This window comes from Astatotilapia calliptera, chromosome 7 (assembly GCF_964374335.1).
Source record: "Astatotilapia calliptera chromosome 7, fAstCal68.1, whole genome shotgun sequence".
Lineage (NCBI taxonomy): Eukaryota > Metazoa > Chordata > Actinopteri > Cichliformes > Cichlidae > Astatotilapia > Astatotilapia calliptera.
Window position 1 is genome coordinate 60,553,267 of NC_137428.1, and position 21,741 is coordinate 60,575,007.

Consider the following 21,741-nt stretch of genomic DNA (forward strand, 5'->3'; position numbering starts at 1 on the left):
CACCGTGGAGCTGAGTGCTTTCCACAAGGAGGGATGAGAGAGAAGCCTCGCTTGAAAAACGCTCCACGGTCGCCGTTAATTAGCGCCTATTTATTTTTTTGCTTGAACGGCGAAGACGTGAGAAGACGGGATTATACGGCCAGCTCGCAACTAACGTTAACTAATGGTCACAAACATGGATGCTGATGTGCCTCATCCTCTAGGCCGGACAGAAAAGCGGGTGTTTTTTGAGGATTTTCTGGCTGCAACACGACTCATTTCTTTCTGGGATTAAAATTTTTTATTATTATTTTTGTTTTTTCTCTCCTTCTTGGAGCCGGCTTCTGTGAGTGGCAGTGAGCATTTATTTGCAAGGTACTAACTAATGATAACCTTACTGCGGTCGCTTATACTGACCAAGCATCACTGTCAACTCTCTCTCTCTCTCTGTGTGTGTGTGTGTGTGTGTGTGTGTGTGTGTGTGTGTGTGTGTGTGTGTGTGTGTAATTGTGCTGTCAGCCCCAGCGAAGAAATAATGAAACACTGTGAACATGGCTGCTTCAGACAGCACTGTAGTGGTATATGTCTCACTTTCATCTCTGGTCTTTAAATATCAGCGTTTCTTGGTGGTGAGTCAGGCTTGAGGATGCATGTTAACCAATTGAGACCTGACCACTAATGGGGTCAGAAATGTTGCTTTGTTGAATGCATCATGAATCACACAACAGGATAAGGTGATGCAGCCAGCAGCACATGTGCCTTTGGCCACTGTTTCTCTCAGAAGAGTTGCATTGTAAAGAAGAAACATTTTGTAACAATGTATATTATTTAGCTCATGGTGCAGCTAGATTGTGTTATATTGAAAATTCCTCATTTTCTACTTTTGTCAGCCTTCTTTACTGATAACAACCTTGTAATAGAGACTTATTACATTTATTTTCATGCAGTTTTGTGGCCAAAACCCATCTGTTTGTGCCAGATTGGGCTGCTTAGTTTTTGTTCCTCAGGGCAGTGATTTGTTACCTTGACATTAAGACTTGCACTATTCCCATGTGCCTCAAGCTGAGTCCCAGTGACAGCGTGCATGCCACATTACAGTTTGAAGTGTTCTGCAGACAGGATACTTTAAATGTTTGATTATTATACTCTAGTTTTTTGCTGAGTAATTGAGCAAAAATATGTGGATTAATGCGATGTTATGCCTTTACAGCAACCTTAGTTGCGCTTGACATCTCTGAGTTGTTGTACAGCTCACATCTGGTTGCATCTGCACCACTAAACCTACCACTAAGCAGCTATGGTAGTAATTAAAATCACTGTGTACAGTATAAACACATAGTGTTTTCAGAGATATAATGTAACTCCAGGACAGGAGGATGGGGGATAAAAACAAAGGGCAAGGATGGAAAATGTAAGGGTTTGTGTGTCACTTGACTGTGTGCACAGGTGCACCCAATCTAAACCCTCAAACCACAGGGGATCAGTGGCGAGGGGGAGGGTAAGCTGAACCCTGCAAAGACACTAGAAGCCACACACGCCCACCAGTAATGATTTGGGGAAGTTCACACTGGGATGAGTGCTGCGGTACTTCTTTCCCTCACTTTTTCTGGTATCATCGTCTCTTTGCTAAAGTCTCACCCCGATGCAAGCTGGCACAAATGGTGACAAAGTAGGCTAACTTTGTTAAGGAGACACCCTTACCAAATTACAATAGCCTCAGGAGGCCAATATGATCCTCTTGATAGAGTTACAAACCAGTTATACTTGTGTTCAGATTAATAGCATCTGTTTTTTGAGAGGAGTTTTGGACAATGGTGATGTTTCCCCCGTCTCTTTATTCCCCCCCCCAAATACACACACCATCCTCCAACCTCTCTAGTCCCCATCTCCCTGATTTGAGGGAAGCGTGGGTGGAGCCAAAGGGTGTTTGTGTTCCTCAGGGTCCCTGCTTCCTGTGAAATCGTGGAGGATCTCCACATGTGCTGAAAAACATACGTACACCCAAAAATGCAGAACACTTGAGACCCAGCCTCTTCACATGGCTTTAAATGTCCGGCAGTGTTTATGCAGTGAATGTTAAAGGCCTGGTCCTGGATTTGTTTGTATTTGAGTAGCAAATGTTAGGGCAGGTTTGCAGAGACGGCTTGGCTTTGTCTGCCGTGTAAAATATTTGGTCTAACACGTGTTTTCCCACAGTTGACTGTTTCATCATTGCACCTGCTTCACTGTTTACGCCTGACCTTGGCAGACGGATATTATTCATTCTTTTGGAGCTCTATTCAGCAAACCTGGTATCAGCAAAACAGACAAACACTCCAGTGAACACTGTCAGCAGGCAGCTTCCCTCACTTTGGTCACTAGTCCTCTGATGGATAGTGGATTTCCTGCTCAAGGAGGAATGTTAAAAATGTCCGTGAGGAACAGAGCAAGGCCCATTGTGTGTATTTAGATCAGCTAACCTTGTTATGGCTCGAGCTAACACACATGCAAACTCCAAGCCTGTCATGCAGGGTATTGCTCACATACTGTACTTATTGATGAGAGGCACAATGATGTTTTTCAATTTGAGCAAAATATATGAGTCATTTGGAAATGTACCAAATTTTTGTTGCATGAGTTGTAACAATGTAGTTCTGTAGAATAGTGGGATACAGGTGTATGTTTGGATGAGCTGTTATAAACAAGTATATTAAGAAACATGCATTTTTTTCTATTTCTCAGATGACAGAGGGCCGGCGATGTCAGGTCCATCTGCTGGACGACAGGAAGCTGGAGCTCCTCGTTCAGGTGAGCGTGTCTTCCTCCTGACCTCTAGTTCTTTCTTTCCTTTCTCCCCTCTCACTTTACAGACTATCAGTTCCTTACAGCTAGGGAGAAGTGATGTCTGCAGTCCCAAGTGACTTCCATTATTGCTGACGAAGGGAAATTTGGTCAGGAGTAGGTGACGCTGCGCTTTCTTGATGCTTTCCCTGATCTCTCTCATACACATGCATAAAAGCGCACATAGGTTGCGCTCGCAGCACTGATTTGCAGTGCCTGTTTAAACTCTGAATCCTGACATACAGTTCCACTCGATCGAGTCCTGAATGGAAACCTTTGCTTCAATTACCCTGGCTCTGCTTTTAGCCTTTAGTTCTCCCAGCAAGCCTCTCTGTAGTAATGAATAAAAACAGCACCATCCTAAAAAAAACTGCCTCTCTTTCATTTACGTTTTTACCATTACCTTTTTCAGCTTTCAGCTGCAACTCTCCTCTGGTCTGCTTTCTTTTCTATACCAAAGGTCTTCATTGATTGCTAATGATATTGACTTTTGCCATTCTTTTTATTTTCTTTTGGCTTGGCTAGATACACTGAAATGGATTCATTAGGAGCTCCTTACACTCTTCCTAACCTCCCATAGTTCCCTTTGGTCTGACCATTACTCGATTCCTCTGAAACAGAGAAAGACAAAAGAAAGTAATTGCCCTGGAACAGGAGAAGAACAGCAGGCAGAGAATAGAACGATTGACGCAGAAGCTCGGGAGGTTGAGAAGGAGAGAGAAAAATGAGATGAGGGCTAAGGAATGAAAAGGAGATGACACTAAAGGGAGAGAGAGGAGAAAATGGAGAGGAGAGCCAAGGATAGGTCTGCTGACTTTCTGATTTGATTACTCTGCCAGAACTGATCCTCCCTTTCAAATTGGTACTTCTTTTTCTGCTCCTCTTCCTTAGTCACTCTGTCTGTCTCTCCACTCTTGGCTCCTCATGTCTTCTTTTCTCATTCAACAGCTGGCTAGCTTTTTACCTGTCTTTCCATTGCTTTATCTCAATTTACAAATACAAATGTTTCAGCTCTATCTTGCATCCATCCACCCTCTCTATTGCTCTTCTCGTTTCTTTCAGTACATAAAAATAAAATAAAAAGACAACTTGGGGCTTTAACATAAATATTTCTTAATGTAGTGCTTATGTGAAGAGTTTTGTTGGTATATTCGGATAAGGAGTGAGTGATAAAAATTGGCTGTGTTAACCGCGTTTGTGAGAAGAAACAAGACTGGCAAAAAGGTCAGAAAAGTGGATGTCATTAACAAACTTTTGTCACATAAATCAGGAAACTGCTGGCTTTCTTTCTCTCTCAGTCCCTGTCCTTGCCTCCATCCGTTAGGCGGATGTTCTGCAGGTCATTGAGTTGTTAGTGGGACCACAGAGAATCACAGTGTTATTCTTAAGTTTTCCACTGAACTAAAAAGCAGTCCAGTCCTCCGCTTGTTTGCAAAAAAAAAAAAAAAAGATTTGGATGTTCACATTTCAAAAACAGTCTAAACCAGTGTGTTTATTTATAATTTGTGTTTATTTATAAGTGTCCCCCGATCGTAAAACAGCGCCATTGTCAGGTCTGTCCCATTGAGGTTTTCATGAAACTTGTTGTAAGCATGCCAGGTACACAAGCCAGTTACCATCTGAAGAAAGGCTCCTACTCCTGTCAGTGAGTTGTAACATTGACCAGCTGTTTAATCCCAGAAGAGTCATTTAGCCTTGTCTACTTCCTCCAGTCTGATAGCGTGCCCTCTGTGGTTTGCTTGTGGAGCAATGCCTCATTGGCAGGGAGCAATGTACCAGAGGGACAGCGCGCTTATTAACCAGGTTGTAAAGATGTAAAGCTAACTACCAAACACACCTCTCGGTGAAATTGTATATCAGTACAGAAGCTATTACTTACGTAGCCTAGACTGTTGCGAGGCTAAAGGGTAAATAAGGTTCAGTTGTGTAACAGTGTTGCTTTTCTACATCACTGAGTCCTTTTACATAATATGAAGGGGAAGTTCAGTAAACTTTAAGTCCGTATGCAAAGCAAAAAATATAAGAAGAGGTTATTGTGCAGGGAAAAATCATAATAATGCAGCATGTGTCTCCAAAAAGCCTTAACCTTAGACAGCCTTAGAGGGGATAGGCTGCAACTAATAAATCAGTTGGCAACTCATAAATCTGAGCAACTCTGAAGGCAGCAAAGACCTTACTGGGTGTTTGCAGAGATCGGGCCATGACTTGTTTCCAGCCAGCCAAGTGTGCAACCGTTTTTTTGTCACTTGTCTTTAGTGTGTCTGCTACTCGCTTACACCTCCCTGTAATTCTTATGTTGTTAATTACCTGTGCTGCTGAGGAGGCACACGCTAAATATCTATTAGCAGTAATGCTGTCTAAGCTTTCAGAGAACTGTACAGTCTGATAGATGGCTCCATAGTGTATGCGTATGTAATGTGTGTCTGCATGGTCTGTATATGTCTAGGGTGTGTTTAGTGTACCGCATCACTTACAATACTGCCTGTCTTTCTCTGTCTACATCACATTATTACACATCTGGTATCTGTAATCCCAGAAATAAGCTGCCACGCATGCTTGTGGAAATGGTGGGTTAGAGAAATGCTTCCTGTGTTGTTCTTAATCTTCAGTAATACACTCCTGATTTTTAACAGCGTATCTGGGGTTTATTTTAGCGCCCCATCATCTGCCCAACAACGTGCCAATATGTCCCTGTTACCCGCTCACTGCTTGCTACACCGTGGTGGGATGGATGTTGTTTAATTGATATTGTTGCCACAGCAGTTTGGCTGCTCTGTGGTAATGAAAGACCATCGCAGCATGTTCCCCAGACTGAACCAAAACAGGTATTACTGCTAATGCCATAAAGATACCCTCTCTTCAAAACCTAAAATTTCCACATATAAAATGTGTTGAGGGCTTCAAAGACTTCTAGTGTAGATCATCTAAGTTTCTGCTCTCCCATTTGGAAGAAATGACAGGGCCAATCAGACCTGTTTTGGATGGGAGTACCAATTTCAGTTGAGTCACACAGATCAGGACCAAAACAAAGAGAAAATCATCACTCTAACCTCTGCTTCTCTGCTTGTGCAATGTAAACATACAGCCGCAGAACAAAAAAATATTCAGAGACATTCCCGATCTTATCTTTGCTAAATTTGCAATTGTTCTCTCTGTAAATATGTATTTGGAAATTTTACTCTTAACGAGACATTTAAATAGAAATGTTTACATCTGTGAATATAGGGTTGAATCAACTTATGCGGTAACTTCACCTTCAGCTCTCTCTTTCAATTCTGATCTCTCCTGAGCCTTTATGTGTAGCAGGATCACTGTAGGCATCGTGATTATATGGGATCTAGGTCAGTGAAGATGTGGTAGTGTGTGTGTGTGTGTGTGTCTGCATGACATCACCTCCTTCCCTTTAAATAGCTCTCAGTAGCTTATGACACTGAAGTTGTAGCTATGCAGTGAGTAGATACTATAGGACATTAGGAAGAGGCTCTTAAGAGTGTGGATACTATGGCACTACAATGTCGCTGTTGTGTGTGTGGGCACGTGTAGAAAAATGGTTTCAGACAATATGTATTCCTCATGCCCTCCTCTCCTAGACAGTACAAACTCATGTGCTCCTTCTGTATGCTGGGAGTGGCCTGTATAACACGGTCTTGTGGCTGCATGCAGATGAGTGTGTATGCATGTGTGTTTGTGCGCGTAAATGTAGGCAGCGAGGCACACCCATGGTTAACCTCAGTTACTGGTGCACTTTTATTCAGGATGTGACAAACCAGCAGCATATGGCAGCATTCCCTGGACTCTTGCTTTGCTTTAAGGTGATCTGCATGCTATATAGCTCTTGTGCTAGCATCTCTCTGCAATACAGTGGTTCAGCCCATAGCCGTGACTCTGCAGTGGAGGTGTGGGTCAGGAAGGAGAGGGGAGGGGAAGGGTACCTGCACTGTCAGCAACATCCACGCACTCCATCCATCTTTCTCTTGCTCTCTCACTCTCATTTATCTCCTCCACTCTGGCCCTTTCCCTCTCCTCCCTGGTGTTTGTCAAAATGCTTAGTCATTGCGGTAACTCAACAGCCGATATAATACATTAGCATAAAGTTTTACTACATCTACTTTTCCAATTAAACTACAGTGTGGCAAACCACTTCACACACACACATGACAGCTGATTAAAACAACCTTAGCCTAATCCAAACTCGTATATCTTCCTTCCTGCAGCCCAAGCTGATGGCTAAAGACCTGCTGGACCTTGTGGCCTCTCACTTCAACCTAAAGGAGAAGGAGTACTTTGGAATTGCATACACAGATGAAACGTAAGTTAAAATAAAATATTATGTCACTCAGTCTTTAATTTAACTTAATTGTTTGGATTTTTTCAGTGCTGTAACATGAGATCACTGTAAATGACACCAGCATCAGATCTGATACACAGTTGGTAGCAGTAAAGTTATTAAAGCAACATGTGGGTCAGCAGTAGTGTAATCATAGGCAAATTTAGTATCAAAGTTCAGGTGCTGTTTGTTGTGCACATAGGCAAAGCAACAAGGATATCAGAGGGGAGTGCACGTGAACATGGCTTCTGATTTCATGGTTGGCTGAAGCCAGTGTCATGGACACTGATGTCGTGGACAGTGTGTTTGTAGATGCCAATGACAAAGATAGAAAGCCTTAAATAAATGCTATAGAGTTAGTGTCAGGGATAATGAGTAGTAGCAGGTATGGTTTCTAATTACATTTGATTGCGTTCAGTTTTGAGGTATAATTTAAAATCTTTTTCCACATGGCTACCGTTCCACAACAACCGTTTATATTTTACTCTGTGTGCCCACTAATTGGACTTTGTAGCACTAGTGAACAAAACTGATAATGGTGGACTAAATGTAAAATATATACTCATAGATTAACTTAAGTTGTAGCACAGTGTACAAAAGCACCACTTTAATAATGTGGCATTTGGTTTTGGATTGGTTTTCTCTTGAGGAATTCCCAGAGCACTTTTCCTGTTAAGGCTTAATTAACTATGAAATTGAAAAGAAAAATCTAGTTTAGCTTACATGTCTAATTTGTCTTTTTCTTGTTGTTCAGTGATTTAAAAAATAAAAAAAAACAGATTTATTTTGTCAGCAACTGTCTTTATCATTGTCGGTAAAGCAAAGAATGAAGATCTGTGAAGATCACATTTAACCGTGAAGTGAAGTGATGTGGGTGGTTATCTTTCTCTGGACTAGCAAAGATCACAAGTCTGTGTTTGCCAGTAGGCTTGCCATGAGAGCTGTGCTTGAAATGCAAACATGACATTCAAATTAGCTTTGTTGGGTTTTCTGACCTAGAAAGGCAGAAACGCCACGGCATGATAGTGATGCCAGCGATTTACATGCAGGCAAACATCGCCATGGCCGTTTTGCCTTTCTGTTTTTGTTTTATCTCATGCATCCACTGATGTCAAGCAAGACTGGCCTCTGCTCTTTGGTATTTACATGGTAGCGACTACTGCCAGTGTCTGTCCAGCGAAGCATTGTCCACTATAGAGTCTTAATTCTGTGATGTGTAGATTTGTTGCTTTTGCCTGGGGAGAGGAGACGCCTGAGCTCTGACCGCTCACTGGTCAAAGAGGCTGCGTGTTGGGGACAGGAGGCCAAGAGATTGAGAGACAAGAAACAGAAGAAGGGAGAGTTTGAGAGAGATGTTGCTCAGTTGCTCAGGAGACCATGCAGGGTAACCAGGGTGACAAGCTGTCTGTGCGGTTTTTCTCTCTGTTGGAAACAAAGAGAGAGAAACGAGAGGGGAGGGAAGAGAAGAGGGGGACAGAGGCAAGCAAAGTGTGACAAAAAAGATAAATGGGATGGCTTAAGTAGAAAGTGTTCTGTTTCATGAGATGAACCTTTGTGTACCCTAGTTTGATATTAAGACATCTCTGAATTATAGTGTTGATTGTATGGTTGTTCTTCCCCATCAGGGGCCATTTTAGTTGGCTGCAGCTGGACCGCAGGGTATTAGAACATGAATTCCCCAAGAAGTCTGGTCCCATTGTCCTCTACTTCTGTGTCAGGTGAGTCTTTCTTCTGCAAGTTAGTCCCCTCACACCAATCATTGTCTGATTGCAGATGTATGTGGGAACGAAAGAAAGAAGTCTGTACGTTCTTGAGTATACTCACACATTCATGCCATAATAGGAAGAGATTAATACGATTAGTTATGAAAAGCCCCTGTGAAATTGTTCTGATCGCAGTGTTTACTTCCCACCACAGGGCCTCTCAGCCAATGGCAAGCCTCTCATACTTCATCAGAATGCACTGCATGCAGATAGCATCGGATTCATGGCGACTGTACTCGAAACAAACAAACAAACAAAATACCAGAAACCTTTTTCCTATAAGGGTAGGGTTTGGGGAGGTGGAGAAATCAGCACTGTGCATCTTTATGTTGAAGCTGTTTGACAAAAAACACTCGCAAACTCATTTAAAAAAGGTCCTTTTTCAGTGGAACACTGAACAGCACAGTCATTATCCTTGTTTTGTATAAGCCCACCATGACTTTCTTGCTGTTGCTTAACTGTAGTCATCTCTTTGGTTAAAAACAAAATGCTTCTTTTGACCAACTGTGACAGGATTATAAAACTGCACCACAGTTCACTCGTTTTCTTTCCACCGACCCTCCTGTAGGACAGAAGAATTGCAATACAGACACAGGCATGACCAAAATTCAGCATATAGCTGTTTATGATTGCATTTAGTGGTGTTATATATTTTATAGGCTTGTAAAAAAAAAAAAAAAAAGCAATCCACGTGACATGAAAAAACACACATTCCTATGCACATACAGGTTCCTCTGAAATAAAATTGGAAAAATACGAAGGCTTTATTTTGAATTGTCCTGTTTTTTTCTTTACACCGCTCAGGTTTGTGCACGAGCTGCGTCAGAGTTACATCGATATAAATGCTAGGACCGTATAATTCTCCAGCACAACATTGCTATAAAACGTTTAATAGTGTAAAGCGAAGTGATGCGCATGGACAAAATGTCAGTGAGTCATTTTCATGGTGGCATTTATATCGTGGCTCAAGTCATGAGACACGATATAAATGAGCTGTTTAGAAAAAGCATATTCTTAGCGCGCTGGCTGTATCCTGCTTAGTGGCGTCATTGCACAATGCCACAGCAATACAGTCAGAATATCTTAATTGTGTTTATACCTGCGTTAACTAACGGTCCTGTTGTTCCCAGGAGCCTGCATATACAAGCTGTAGTGGTAGTGTTGGTGGTTAGCTGTGTGGGGTGCAGGGTCACTGTGTGTGTATTTACACAGACTAATGGGTGTTTGAGGATGTGATGGTAGTGCGATGACACTGTGAACTCTGACACCTCATTGAGGCTTCATCCCCCTTCTTCATCATCACAGTTCCGTCTAATCTCTAACCTTAATCTCTCTAAATGTCACAGTACTGAATACACCCGCTCTCAACACATCCTTACACGTGCACACATTCAGATCCAGACTGTGGACTGCAGTGGAACAACAATCAGCCCAAATGCCAGGCCTGAATCTGTTATCAATCTGAGCATATTGTTTTTAATAAGCACAATATAAGGTTTGTTTATGCGCGGGGGTGTGTTTGTCTAATATGAAGTATGATGTGTGTTTATGTGTGGGTGCGTGTTTCTCTCTGTATGTCACGTTTCTGCATTCTCATGAGGTATTTGTGTGATGCGTGCGTTCCCAATAAGTGCTAGGCAGATGCCCACCTCCTGCTGATTCAGTGGGTGCTTTTTTTGCATGCTTGCTGCTGTGCTGGCAGTGTGGGCATGTCTCATCAACCGTGCTGCTTTAATTAAATGTTCACACTGAATATTGACAAGCACCTCTCATTCTCTCTTGCAGCTCAATGGGTAACGCGAATTAAGCCCCCCCACACCCCCGATTATTGATCTGCCTGCAATCCCTCTCACTCGATGCCTATATAGACCCATAAGCACTGAAATCAACACGCGCATTTCCGATTTATATTCATAAGGACATGTTTGCTGATCGCATTGTTCACAGAGCTATATCAAGTAAACTGAACTCTTTTATGCACACCAGATGGGGGATTTAAGCTATTTATCCGCTAATCGCACCAATTCCCAGTTTGACTCCCAGCTCATTCACATCTGTGTATGACAAGCTTTACCACCAGTGATGTACCAGTGGGTGAATGAAGTGGTTTGGTTTGTAAAACTTAGCTTAGGTTTAAAGACACGATTAACAGCAAACGATTTACCATCTCTGAAGAAGATGTCAGGTGACACTTTAGAGCAGCTGAGCTATATGGAATCTTTTTGATGTGTGTTTTCACCAGAGAGGAGATAACAACGAGTAGCTTCCTGGTGCACCATTCCAGCTTCCCTCTGGCTTTGCAAGCATTCATGAGCTAAATTTAAACTGCATTATTGTGTTAGTTCCCTGCTCACCGCTCTGCCAGAAGTGGGTTACTGTGTTTCTCTCGCCAGAAAGTGACAGCATCTCTGTGTGTGGTAGTACTCTGTGTTTGTGTGCGAGCGCGTGTGATCACTGCACACTGCTGATGATGCACAGCGAAGTGCATCATGTGCACATTCAATCTGCGTGTGTGTGCGTGCATATTCACATTGAGGAATGTGCACACACTCACAAACTGATAATGAATCACTGCCAGCCACTGTGGCGATGTGGCGTAAGGGGAAGGGAAAGGATTTTGGCATAAGTGATCAGCCTTTGGTATGGTGCGCCCCCATCTGGTCACTTTCACCACTGCAACCTTTCAGTCACATCTGCACAGTTTCGTTTTCATAGCTTTCCTGCATGCTAGCTTCTGTTTTTGAAGCAAACACAAAAAACACTCCTTGATGTATCTTCTTTCTGTTTCCTGAAGGTCAATGAACACCCTTGCTTACTTTGAAGCTGCAGGAGTGTTTATATTTTCTTCTGTGTTTTCAGGTTCTACATAGAGAGTATATCCTACCTGAAGGATAACGCCACCATTGAACTGTTCTTTCTTAATGCAAAGTCCATCATATACAAGGTAAATAGCTAGTTTTTTTTCTGCATTTCAAGTACTGCTGGTTTCATCTCCTTCTCCTTTGGTTTATCTTTACATGCTATATGAATGATATGAATCCTCTGTGAAATTGCATTTAAAGCCAAGCTTTTTCTTCTGGCCTTAAATCATTTTTGGCTTTCAGTGGTTACATTTTATGGTGAAATTGCATAGAGTGCTGGGCTTCATGTTGCGTGCCACTTCCTTAGCCCATTTTTCTTTCTAAATGAAGAGATGCCACAAGAGGAAAGCTTGGACCTCGGTCCTGCGTGCTGATTTGCTGAAGCAGAAAATGTGAACCATGTGCATCATCTGTTACCCGTCATGTCATGCGCTGCTCCACATTTCAGCAACTAGCAAATGATTTTCATTGCCATCTGTCAGCGCTACGCCACAATTACTTTGGCTGTTTAAATAGCAATTTAAATTATGCACTGGAATACATACTTCCAGAAAGTTGCCTAAAGAGACAATTTAAAGGAGGAAAGATTTTGGAATTATTTTACCACTCAGTTAATATGGTACATTTTTTTAGAGTAAGGAGAGGCTATCCACTTCACTTAACTGGTTAAAATTCAAGCAGGGGCATCTAGTTATAGTTTGGTCAGCATACAGCACATTTATAGACACCAGTATCTAACAGTTATGTAATTTTTCCAGAAGAGGGCGTGTGCAGCCTGAAACTGTAAATAACTGAGCTGAAATGTTCTAATAAAGCCTTGTAGAAAACTGTGAGAGTGTCTAAAGACTCATTTTCTTTGTGCTAAAACGTCTTGTATGTAGCAAGACATTCAAATATCGGCAGTTGCAATATTTCAGGATGGTTAAAAAGGCTGGCAAAGTCCCACAAAGGGAAGGATTCATGCTCAGTCCAGCTAGTAAACATGTTAAAGCGTCTTCATCAAGATACCAATTTTTATCTGCTCATTTATTACAACTCATATTAGCTAAATACCAGTGTAGGAAAGCAAAAAAGAAAGAGAAACAGCACAGCGTAGCAGATATAAATGTGCTTCCTGCAGTCACTATTCTTGTAGTTTCTGCTGTGCTGTGAAAAAACAGTACAAACACACACAGTGTGTGCTGATTTGCAGCCTCACTGGGTGGTACACCCACGTTAGGTTTGTTCTGTCTAGTGTTTCATCCTGGCTGTTTGATCCTCCATCAAATTAAGAGGTGAATTGTAAAGGGCACATTCCTGGGATAGGTGACCCACTACTCACTGCCCACTAATCCTCTCTGTTAATGTACACATATCATGTCATATATATGTTTACTCCCAAAGTAAGTATTTGGCAAATTTTTCACAGGAACGCACCACATGTCACTAAATCACAAATGTTTGTACCAGTGTTGCATGTCTGTCTCTGTCTGTTCTCCCTGCTTGTTGCTTATCTCTTCATCTACGTGTTATATAACAGTAGTAAACATGCATGCATCCATGGTTAAATTCTGAGTTGGTATAGCAATATGTAATGCTAATACCCATGACCACTGACATTGGTAAATGCCATCTTAGGACAATATCAGTCAACAGGGTTTGATATTGGCAGATACCTGTAGATCAGTGCGTCCCTAGTAATGCATTTAAAACACACACTGGTAAATGTTCTCAGTAATCAAAAACCAGAGCATCCATGCTCACCCTCAACCCCTCAACCCCCTCTCCCAAACCCCTCCACTTTGTCTCTAATCTTTGATCTCTTTCTGCATGAAGACATCATGAAAAAAAGAAGGGTTATTGGCATCTAAGTGAAAGGAAATATCATCTTATCTCGACTGATGAAATGAGTGATCATTTCAGGAATGTCCACTTTTTACCCCCACAGGGATCAAAGTGTGTTTTATTTATTTGTGAATGTCTCCAATGGCCTTTGCTCACTCCTTTTCTCCCCTTTTTGCAGGAGCTAATTGAAGTAGACAGTGAGGTTGTCTTCGAATTGGCTTCCTACATTCTCCAAGTAAGCTTGTGTGTGTGTGTGTGTGTGTGTGTGTGTGTGTGTGTGTGTGTGTGTGTGTGTGTGTGTGTGTGTGTGTGTGTGTGTGTGTGTGTGTGTGTGTGTGTGTGTGTGTGTGTGTGTGTGTTGTATGTTTGTTTGTGTGTCGGTGTGTGTACCACAAGTTATTCCAGGGGCTGTTCTTTTCTGAAACCGTTTGAAGTTTTCCTCCAAACTATCTCCACAAGCCTTTGATCCTAATTGACGATGATTAAACTCACATTATCTACTGCAGTAATAATTGTGAGCGATTAAACTCTCATTATCTAATGTAGCTATCAATTTGACGTTAATCTGCAGTAACGCTGGGAGGTTTCAAATCCTAAAAACCTCAGTTGACTTTGGTAACACAAATTTTGGTCTACCAGATAAATGGTGGACAGGAATAGCTGTTGTCACAGAGAAGCACTTACGCTTCACAAATCCTCCTCGACTCCAGCCCTTTCCCTTTCCTGTCCCTTTCTCGGAGTAGGTAAGTCAATTAACCGTGGTTCGCAAGGTCATGTTACACATAAACTAGGCTGAGTAATGTGGGTGCGTGTTTTCGGCCTCCGTGTGCAGGTGCAGACACACAGTGTCAGGTATCTGCTCCGTAACTCTTCAGAAGTTTCGTTCCAGATGGTCGTTTAATGTTTCTCCTTGATTCCAGCATAAAAAAACTTAAAAGCACATTTTATGGCCACTGTTTAGTGCTCACATATCCACCTGTATAAATTGTCCTATCATCTTTGACCTCCTTTTCCCCTTTTTTCTCTTTCACAGGAGGCTAAAGGTGATTTCACTAGGTATGTATACTCATAGTCATCATAGCTATTATGTCCTTTTTGAGGTTGTTAAAAGCAACAAAGCCACTAAAAACTAAATATGCTAACGGCTAACAAAGTATCTTGACATTTTCAAGGACTGGATGTGGTTTATGGTCTGGATGTGGTCCTTTGCTCCCCTCTTGATCACCTATATCTGTGCCTTTAATTTGATTTACCTCACTTTCTTATTTTTCTCCTACCAGTTTTGAGCCGTTCGGATTTTCTCTTTTCTGCTGGGTTATATTTTCATTTTTGACTTATTAGGGGAAAAAATACTAATTTATGTGCAAGTTTTATGTGAGCTGGGGACCTCATGTGGCCCTTCTGATATTCATCTGTGTGATGTTGGCTTAAATGTATGTGATTCCTCATCCCTTTATTGTAGCATGAAAAACATACTACTACAGCAATCACCTTTGACCTCATTTCAACCAGTGAAAGGAGTAAATAAACACAATAGGGATGGAATGTGACACACTCTGGAGACATTACTTCACATTCCTACCCTTTTTCTTCCCACACATACACATAAATCTTTTTTTTCTAAAAGCTCATAGTTCCTGCCCTTTGCATTTCTCATCATAACTTTAGTTTTACGTCTCCTCCTAAAATACAGTTTTCAAGCCAAACACCTGATTTCCTTTGTTAAATGCATATCATATTGTTCCCAAAGAATTCAGTAAATTGACTGATTTTCAGTGCGGCTTATGTTAATCTGACTACGTTTCAGTAATCTTAATTGAATCTTAGTAAAACAGCGCTTCATTTCTCTCTGCATTTAACAGTTTAAAGAAAAAGATTTGAACAAAACACTATTTTTTTGGATGTTTTTCTGCACAGCTTGCACTTCAGATTGTTATCATGTATCCCAAAGTTGTCCACCCAACTGGTATACTTAATAAATAGCTACATAGTGAGTATCAGTCAATGCAGACGCACAGCTGTGTTCACACATTAAGGAACAGACGGGCAGGGTGGATGGATCTCTGCCAGGGCTTTAGCTCATAGGTTGTCATGTTCCCAGGGCTTTCCCCAATCTTCTGAGGCCTAGGCAGAGGCCGGAGAGAGGCTGGGGGATTAGAGTTGGGTATTAAGACCTCCTGCCGCTGGAGGTCTGAAAACTGAATCTGGGGCCAAGTTACTTTAGCTGTCTGTATGCTTCCCGGTCTCATTTAGTCTTTCTCAGTCTTAATCTTTTCCTGTCCCATTCCTGTTTTGTTTTGTTTTTTTGTATCGCCTTTTATCTTTCTTTCTTTTATCTTTGTGTCTCAGCTTCTGTCGCTCTTTTCTTTCTTCTGCTTCCAGCTGTCAGTGTCTACTCTCCGCAGCTGTCCAGACAGACCACAGAAGCATTTAGACCGTGGACATTTACTCCTGTCTCTTAACCAAATGTCCCTTCTTCCAAAATGTTCTAAAGTTCATTTTAAGACTTGGAGAAAATCCTTTTTTTAATATTTAATTGACAACTTTTTTTAAGTTGTCCCCTTTCTACAGTTGATAGATATCTTCCAGGTTTGTGTGAAACTGTTGAGAATAAGTGTCGCTGATCAAGTCTGCTCTTTTTCTTTCACAGTAACGATGCAACTAGGTCTGACCTGAAAAAGCTGCCTGCTCTACCCACCCAGGCCCTAAAGGAGCATCCGTCACTGGCTTACTGGTGAGACACTTTTACCCAGAAAAACCCACCAAACGTTTTATAAGTTCACATGTTGTTTATCGTCTTGCTGATATTTTCCTCTTTTCTCTTTATCCCACCCCCCTACAGTGAAGATCGGGTCATAGAGCATTACAAGAAGCTCAGCGGGCAGAGTAGAGGGCAGGCAATCGTTAAGTAAGTGTGTAAATGTCTTATGTATTCACACAGAGATAAGGTGGTAACGCCTCTAAGAAATCCCCCACATTTTGGCTGGTGGAGTGTCACCCCAGTTTGTGACTCCAGTAAAAGCATTATGTGTTTCACACAACTGCACTGGGGTTTAGTGTGGCATGGCCATGCCAGCTCTACCCTTCACGCAGATGTTGAATCGGTTCTGTGACTACCTCTGCTGAAGCCTTAAAAGCACAATAACAATTCCCCCCAGTTCTGTCTTTGTACAGTACCTTTCACTTAGACGTGTGAGGGGGAATAAAGACACAAACACTCTGCCTTGAACAGGGGCTTTGTGTGAAGGGGGCTTATGCTTTTAGTTATGTTGGTCCAGCATATTGAAAGCTGTCTTCTCTGTAACCCTTACATGTCTCTCTTTCTGCTCCTCACAGTTATATGAGCATTGTAGAGTCTCTACCCACATATGGAGTGCATTACTATTCTGTAAAGGTACAGTTTTACTGCTCTGCCATTTCTTTTTTTCTCACACATGCACCGCACACCACACACATTTTTTGTTCACTTTGGATCTCTAATCACCCAGTTGGGATTTTTGCACACATGATGGAACTTAAATTTTTACTGTTCCATTTGTGCAGTTTTTTCTACCTCTCTTTAACTTTCCCTTTCTTCCCCTTTGAGTCTTGCACAGATGCACAGCCGTTCCTGAGTTATTTTTGTTGTGTTACAGGACAAGCAGGGGATCCCATGGTGGTTGGGTCTGAGCTATAAAGGCATCTTTCAGTATGATTACCAGGACAAAGTTAAGCCCAGGAAGGTGAGATAATGCTCTTCCTGATCTATCTACCGCACAAACTAAACCGTTCCTCCTTCACTTTTTAAATTCAGTTTATTTCACCCCAAGAAGAGAATTTATTCAGGGAACATGTTGCTTTATACGGAAAGCTCTCTGTCTTTCTTTTTTTACAGTTCCTATCGCCTATTGTTCCATTCAGTCATCAAATGTATTGTGTTTGCAAAGAGCACTAACAATGTTGTATAATTATTACTATCTGGAGATGTTCAGTCTTAGAATGTTTTGCATCCTGTCCTTAATTTATTTCTGCCTCCTCCCAGTCATTTCACTGTGTGGGTTATCTGCAAAAACAATTCTTACCTCACCTTTGACTTCCAGACTGGTTTCAAGCCTTGATCTCTGCCGTTCACCTTTGTCTCGAAAGATGTTATTTGTGTTAACAGCGTCCTTGCACACTGATTGCCCACTAAGACCCTTACTCATACACAAACAGATGCACACTCTCAGAGACAGGAAATGGACTGAACACTGAACTCACCATCCTGACGAATGCTTCCTGTCACCCAAATGCTTTCCTGTTTGCCACTAACGTGTTTTGAGTGTGTCATAATTAGTGCATTCCAGTCACCAAGCCTGAAATTATGTCTCATTCAAGTGTGCTAAATCTAGTGGTTTCCTTGGTGTTAAGTAACCATGGTGATGAAAAAAAGGAGTCTGTGTATCTCACATCACCAGGTCATTCTGAGAAAACTCCGGATTGGTTGCAAACCGTGTACTTTTTTGATATAAAGCACAGGCTTACACTGTAAATTAAAGTTAAGTTGTGCAGCATGAATGGACTGGTATTTATATATGAAGTAACCGATTTGACACTACCCATGTGTTTATGGATTTATATTTAGAAGTTCTGAGTTGAGCATTTTGGTTGTTACCACCTTTTTTGGAACATACATTCAGCAGAAACTTCTCAATCACAATGTAGCATTAATTTTATATACATACATATATATATATATAGGTTTTGTAGACTAAAAAGTAACAATTGAGGCCATAAACCTATCAGGAAAACATGTCCTGAAGTTTTAAATCAGGAGACTTCCCTTCCACACTGTTTAAAAGAATGTAGAATTAAGTGAAGTGAAAACCTTCCATATAGGTTTCCCTTCCCTCCCATTTTTCTTTGCTGTAAATTTTTCAGGCAGGTAAACAATGGTATATATTTGTCCGATGTAATTCCCATCAAAAACTAGAAGGGCTCTCTACTAAGACTGATGCTATAACGCTATTGCTTAAAAACCGAGCTGGTTCTTCTTCGCCAGCTTCCATGGCATTCTATCCAGTATTTTTTCAGCACCTTTGCTGAGGAACAAACAAACAACAAGCAAACTATACCTCTGTCTGGACAGAGAAAACAGAAGCAGGGGCCACTTTTTGAGAAGTGCCAGCTTATCAAGCATTCAGCTGCCATAGCAACAGTCAGTGTGACTCAAGGTCCATTAAGCTTTGGTGCTGACACCCTGACTTTGTTCTCCTTTCATACTCACCCTCCCTTATTTCTTCCATGCATTTGAGAGCAGAGAATGAGTGAGATTGGGCCTCTTTATCATGTTTTGACTCAAGCTGAAACCAAAAACTGACAAATTTGTTTAAAAAATTATTCACATTTTTATTTCTATATATGACTTTTAATTTCTATCGTATTTGCTGAATCTGGGTTATTTAGGTTTTCGGGAGAGAAAAAAATCTCGCTGATGATTTAGAAGTCTCAAAACACACTTTGCATCACATATTACACACTAGGCATTAAAGGGTTAATAAAACATTACATATTCAGCTAAACTCCACTGAACACAGTGAAGGTTTGTTCAATAATCAGATGATAAAAGAGAGTTAGCACTTCTTCTTTCCAGAGATGTGTTCTAGAAAAGACGAAGGTCATTCGAATGCTAGTAAGTGAGTGTCACCACTATTTTAACTGCAGGAAGTGCAGATTTGGTGATTCGTCAGCCCACAAGTCAGATGGATTCCAGCAATCACTGACTCACAGTGCAACCACTGTTAAAGTTTTCATTACTGTAAATCTGGGAGATGGAGGAGCAACGCTGATTATGAGACATTTTGGGGCTGTTGTCTTTGGACACAGGAACAAAAAACCCTAATGAATTAGAGAGTAGCTTCACGCTGTGGTGTACAATAGCTGTGCACTAAAAGTAGTTCTCTTTAATTAGTTAGTTTTTATAAGGGGAGATCCTGTTGTTTCTAAATGCAAGCAACCTACCACACCCTCAACTTTTTTTTATTAGTGGTTTTAAAATACCTCCTCCAGTCTTACCACATGCTAAAAGCGGACACACTAGAACAGTTCATCATGGCAGGGGTTTACAGTGGACCCACACACTGTTCTAATACTTCATTAGTGTCTTGTGACTTACTTAAGCAGAGATGATAGAGTCTGTTAGTCACAGACCGGGAAAAAACAGTATGATTAAATAATAAGAATATTTAAGTTAAAAACCCCTTCGTCTTTGTCAGCATCTGTTTTTGTGTTCTTTTTCCGAAACATTGAACAACAAGTTTTGTGACAACTGGTGCGCACTGGAACCCCACCCAAGGGTTAAACAATAGTTTTTGGGACTCCTAGTTCCAGTTATAGAAAAGAATACCTGGCTACACTATAGTTAAACCAATGTAAGCTATTTAAACTTTCTATTCTTTCAGTGGGCCTCTGGGAGTCTGCTACACCAAAGAAAGGCGTTTACACTCAATCAGATGTGACCTTTCATCTCCAGTGGATGTGTGTTTTTGTGTGCAAACATTATTGTGAGACAGACGTGGCTCCGTGCACACGGGCACCTCGTGTGTTTATGAATAATGACCAGTCACTTCCTCTGTCTGTGTCTGATTGTGCCATTGTCTGTAAGGCTTCTACAGCCAAATCGAAGAGGATTTATATCCACACGCACATGCCGAACCTTCAGCCTGATAACAGCAGCACCCGCCGGCTTTCACTGGAGTTCCCGAGGAAGAAGCTGCCAGCATGTTTTTATCAGATATTCAAGATATTAACAGAAGAAAGTCTTTTTTAATACAATAGGTTTATGTAAGAAGAGTACTTACATAATCTGGTATATACTTGAAAGCAAAAATGGCTAAATTTAAAGTTCAGGGTGGCATAATTGTGTCTCTTTGTAAATAAGGTGGCTCAAACAGATTCAAATACCTTCTGCGTACACGTACAGCTTATCCGCAAACATCAAAGTGCACTTTCAAAATTGCAGCAAGTCTGTCCAGCTGACAGTGAGGACAGTTTTAGTGGTCTCGTGCTTGAACACAGTTACAAACAGTTACAAACACCTATCTAATCTCCACAGCTCTGGCCCATATGTAGCCAACACTCACACAGTCACTCGTTCCATTTCTACTCTGCCTGCTATTTTTAGCAGCATGCTACATTAGCACTTAACACTCCATTGACAACGTGCAGTACAGTAAAAGTTTTGATAAGATCACTGATTTTCTTTCATCGTGCACCCACAGGCACGCATGACTGTTTTGGGTTTTTTTGTTCATAATATTCCCCCCCCCCCTTTTTCTCCCTCTCATCCTTCTGTCCATTGTTTTCCCAAGCTGTTAAAATTCCTCGGCTGTGACCTGTTCCTCCCTTCACACCCTTTCTCCTCTTCCCCTCCCATTTTCGTTTTCGCCTTATTTCTGTTCTCCTGTTTGATACTCGTTTTATGTTTCTGTGTGTCTCTTACAGCTGATAGATGCAGACCGTCTTGTGTTCTTAAGCAGCCGACACTGCTCTTTCCCAAGCACGAAATACACTCAGACATTGAATGTCTGTGTGTGCAGGCAGAGAGGTCTGACTAAACAAAGCAAGGGCACTTCAATCGGCAGGACCGCAAAAAGCTTCTTTCCCCCGTATCACGCCCCAGACCCCTCATCACACACACACCACAACCGCAGCCCAGAGCAGAGCCCACAGTCCCTCAGGGAGGGAGGAGGGGTCAGAAGGAGGGGAGGCACAAACGCCCCCTCACTTTTTAACGCTCCTAGCAAAGCTCTAGGAGAGGAGGAAACTTAACTTTACACACTTTCTCTCCGCCAGCACAAGCACATGCTTACAGATGGTGAGCACCCACCACCTCAGAACTTTCAGCTTCCCTGCGCCTGGGAGGATTTAAGATACACATATGTTTTGGAGTACGTCTAGAGGGAACTTTTCTTGCCCAGCTGGGTTTGGCTTCTTTTAGAGCGGCGCTGATGGTTGTCAAAGGATCGGAAAGGAGGCAAAAAGAAAGTGAGATCTCCAAAGTGAGATCATCCAGTGCTGGGATCCTCTGTGGACACGACTGCCTGGTCTGGACCTGATCATAGAGCTCCAGATTAGGTCCTCCTCTCTTACCAACTCCTCCTTTTCAGCCCCGATTCCCCCCCCCCTCCTCCTCCTTACCCATTGCATT

General features: G+C 41.8%; 1 protein-coding gene across 9 annotated transcripts in view; it reads left to right on the forward strand.

Moving 5' to 3' along the window:
- frmd4a (FERM domain containing 4A) overlaps positions 1-21,741 on the forward strand; it is a 94,934-nt gene that overhangs the window by 61,841 nt on the left and 11,352 nt on the right. For 8 of the 9 annotated variants that reach the window (XM_080304762.1, XM_080304761.1, XM_080304763.1 and 5 more), the window contains exons 2-11: positions 2,701-2,766; positions 7,014-7,108; positions 8,752-8,844; positions 11,749-11,833; positions 13,753-13,809; positions 14,608-14,630; positions 16,225-16,308; positions 16,417-16,482; positions 16,911-16,968; positions 17,210-17,296. In XM_080304762.1, coding sequence (XP_080160888.1) covers positions 2,701-2,766; positions 7,014-7,108; positions 8,752-8,844; positions 11,749-11,833; positions 13,753-13,809; positions 14,608-14,630; positions 16,225-16,308; positions 16,417-16,482; positions 16,911-16,968; positions 17,210-17,296 — 714 coding nt within the window. Of the gene's footprint in view, positions 1-215; positions 355-2,700; positions 2,767-7,013; positions 7,109-8,751; positions 8,845-11,748; positions 11,834-13,752; positions 13,810-14,607; positions 14,631-16,224; positions 16,309-16,416; positions 16,483-16,910; positions 16,969-17,209; positions 17,297-21,741 lie in introns of those variants that run through there. The other variant, XM_080304764.1, reaches the window with a different exon arrangement.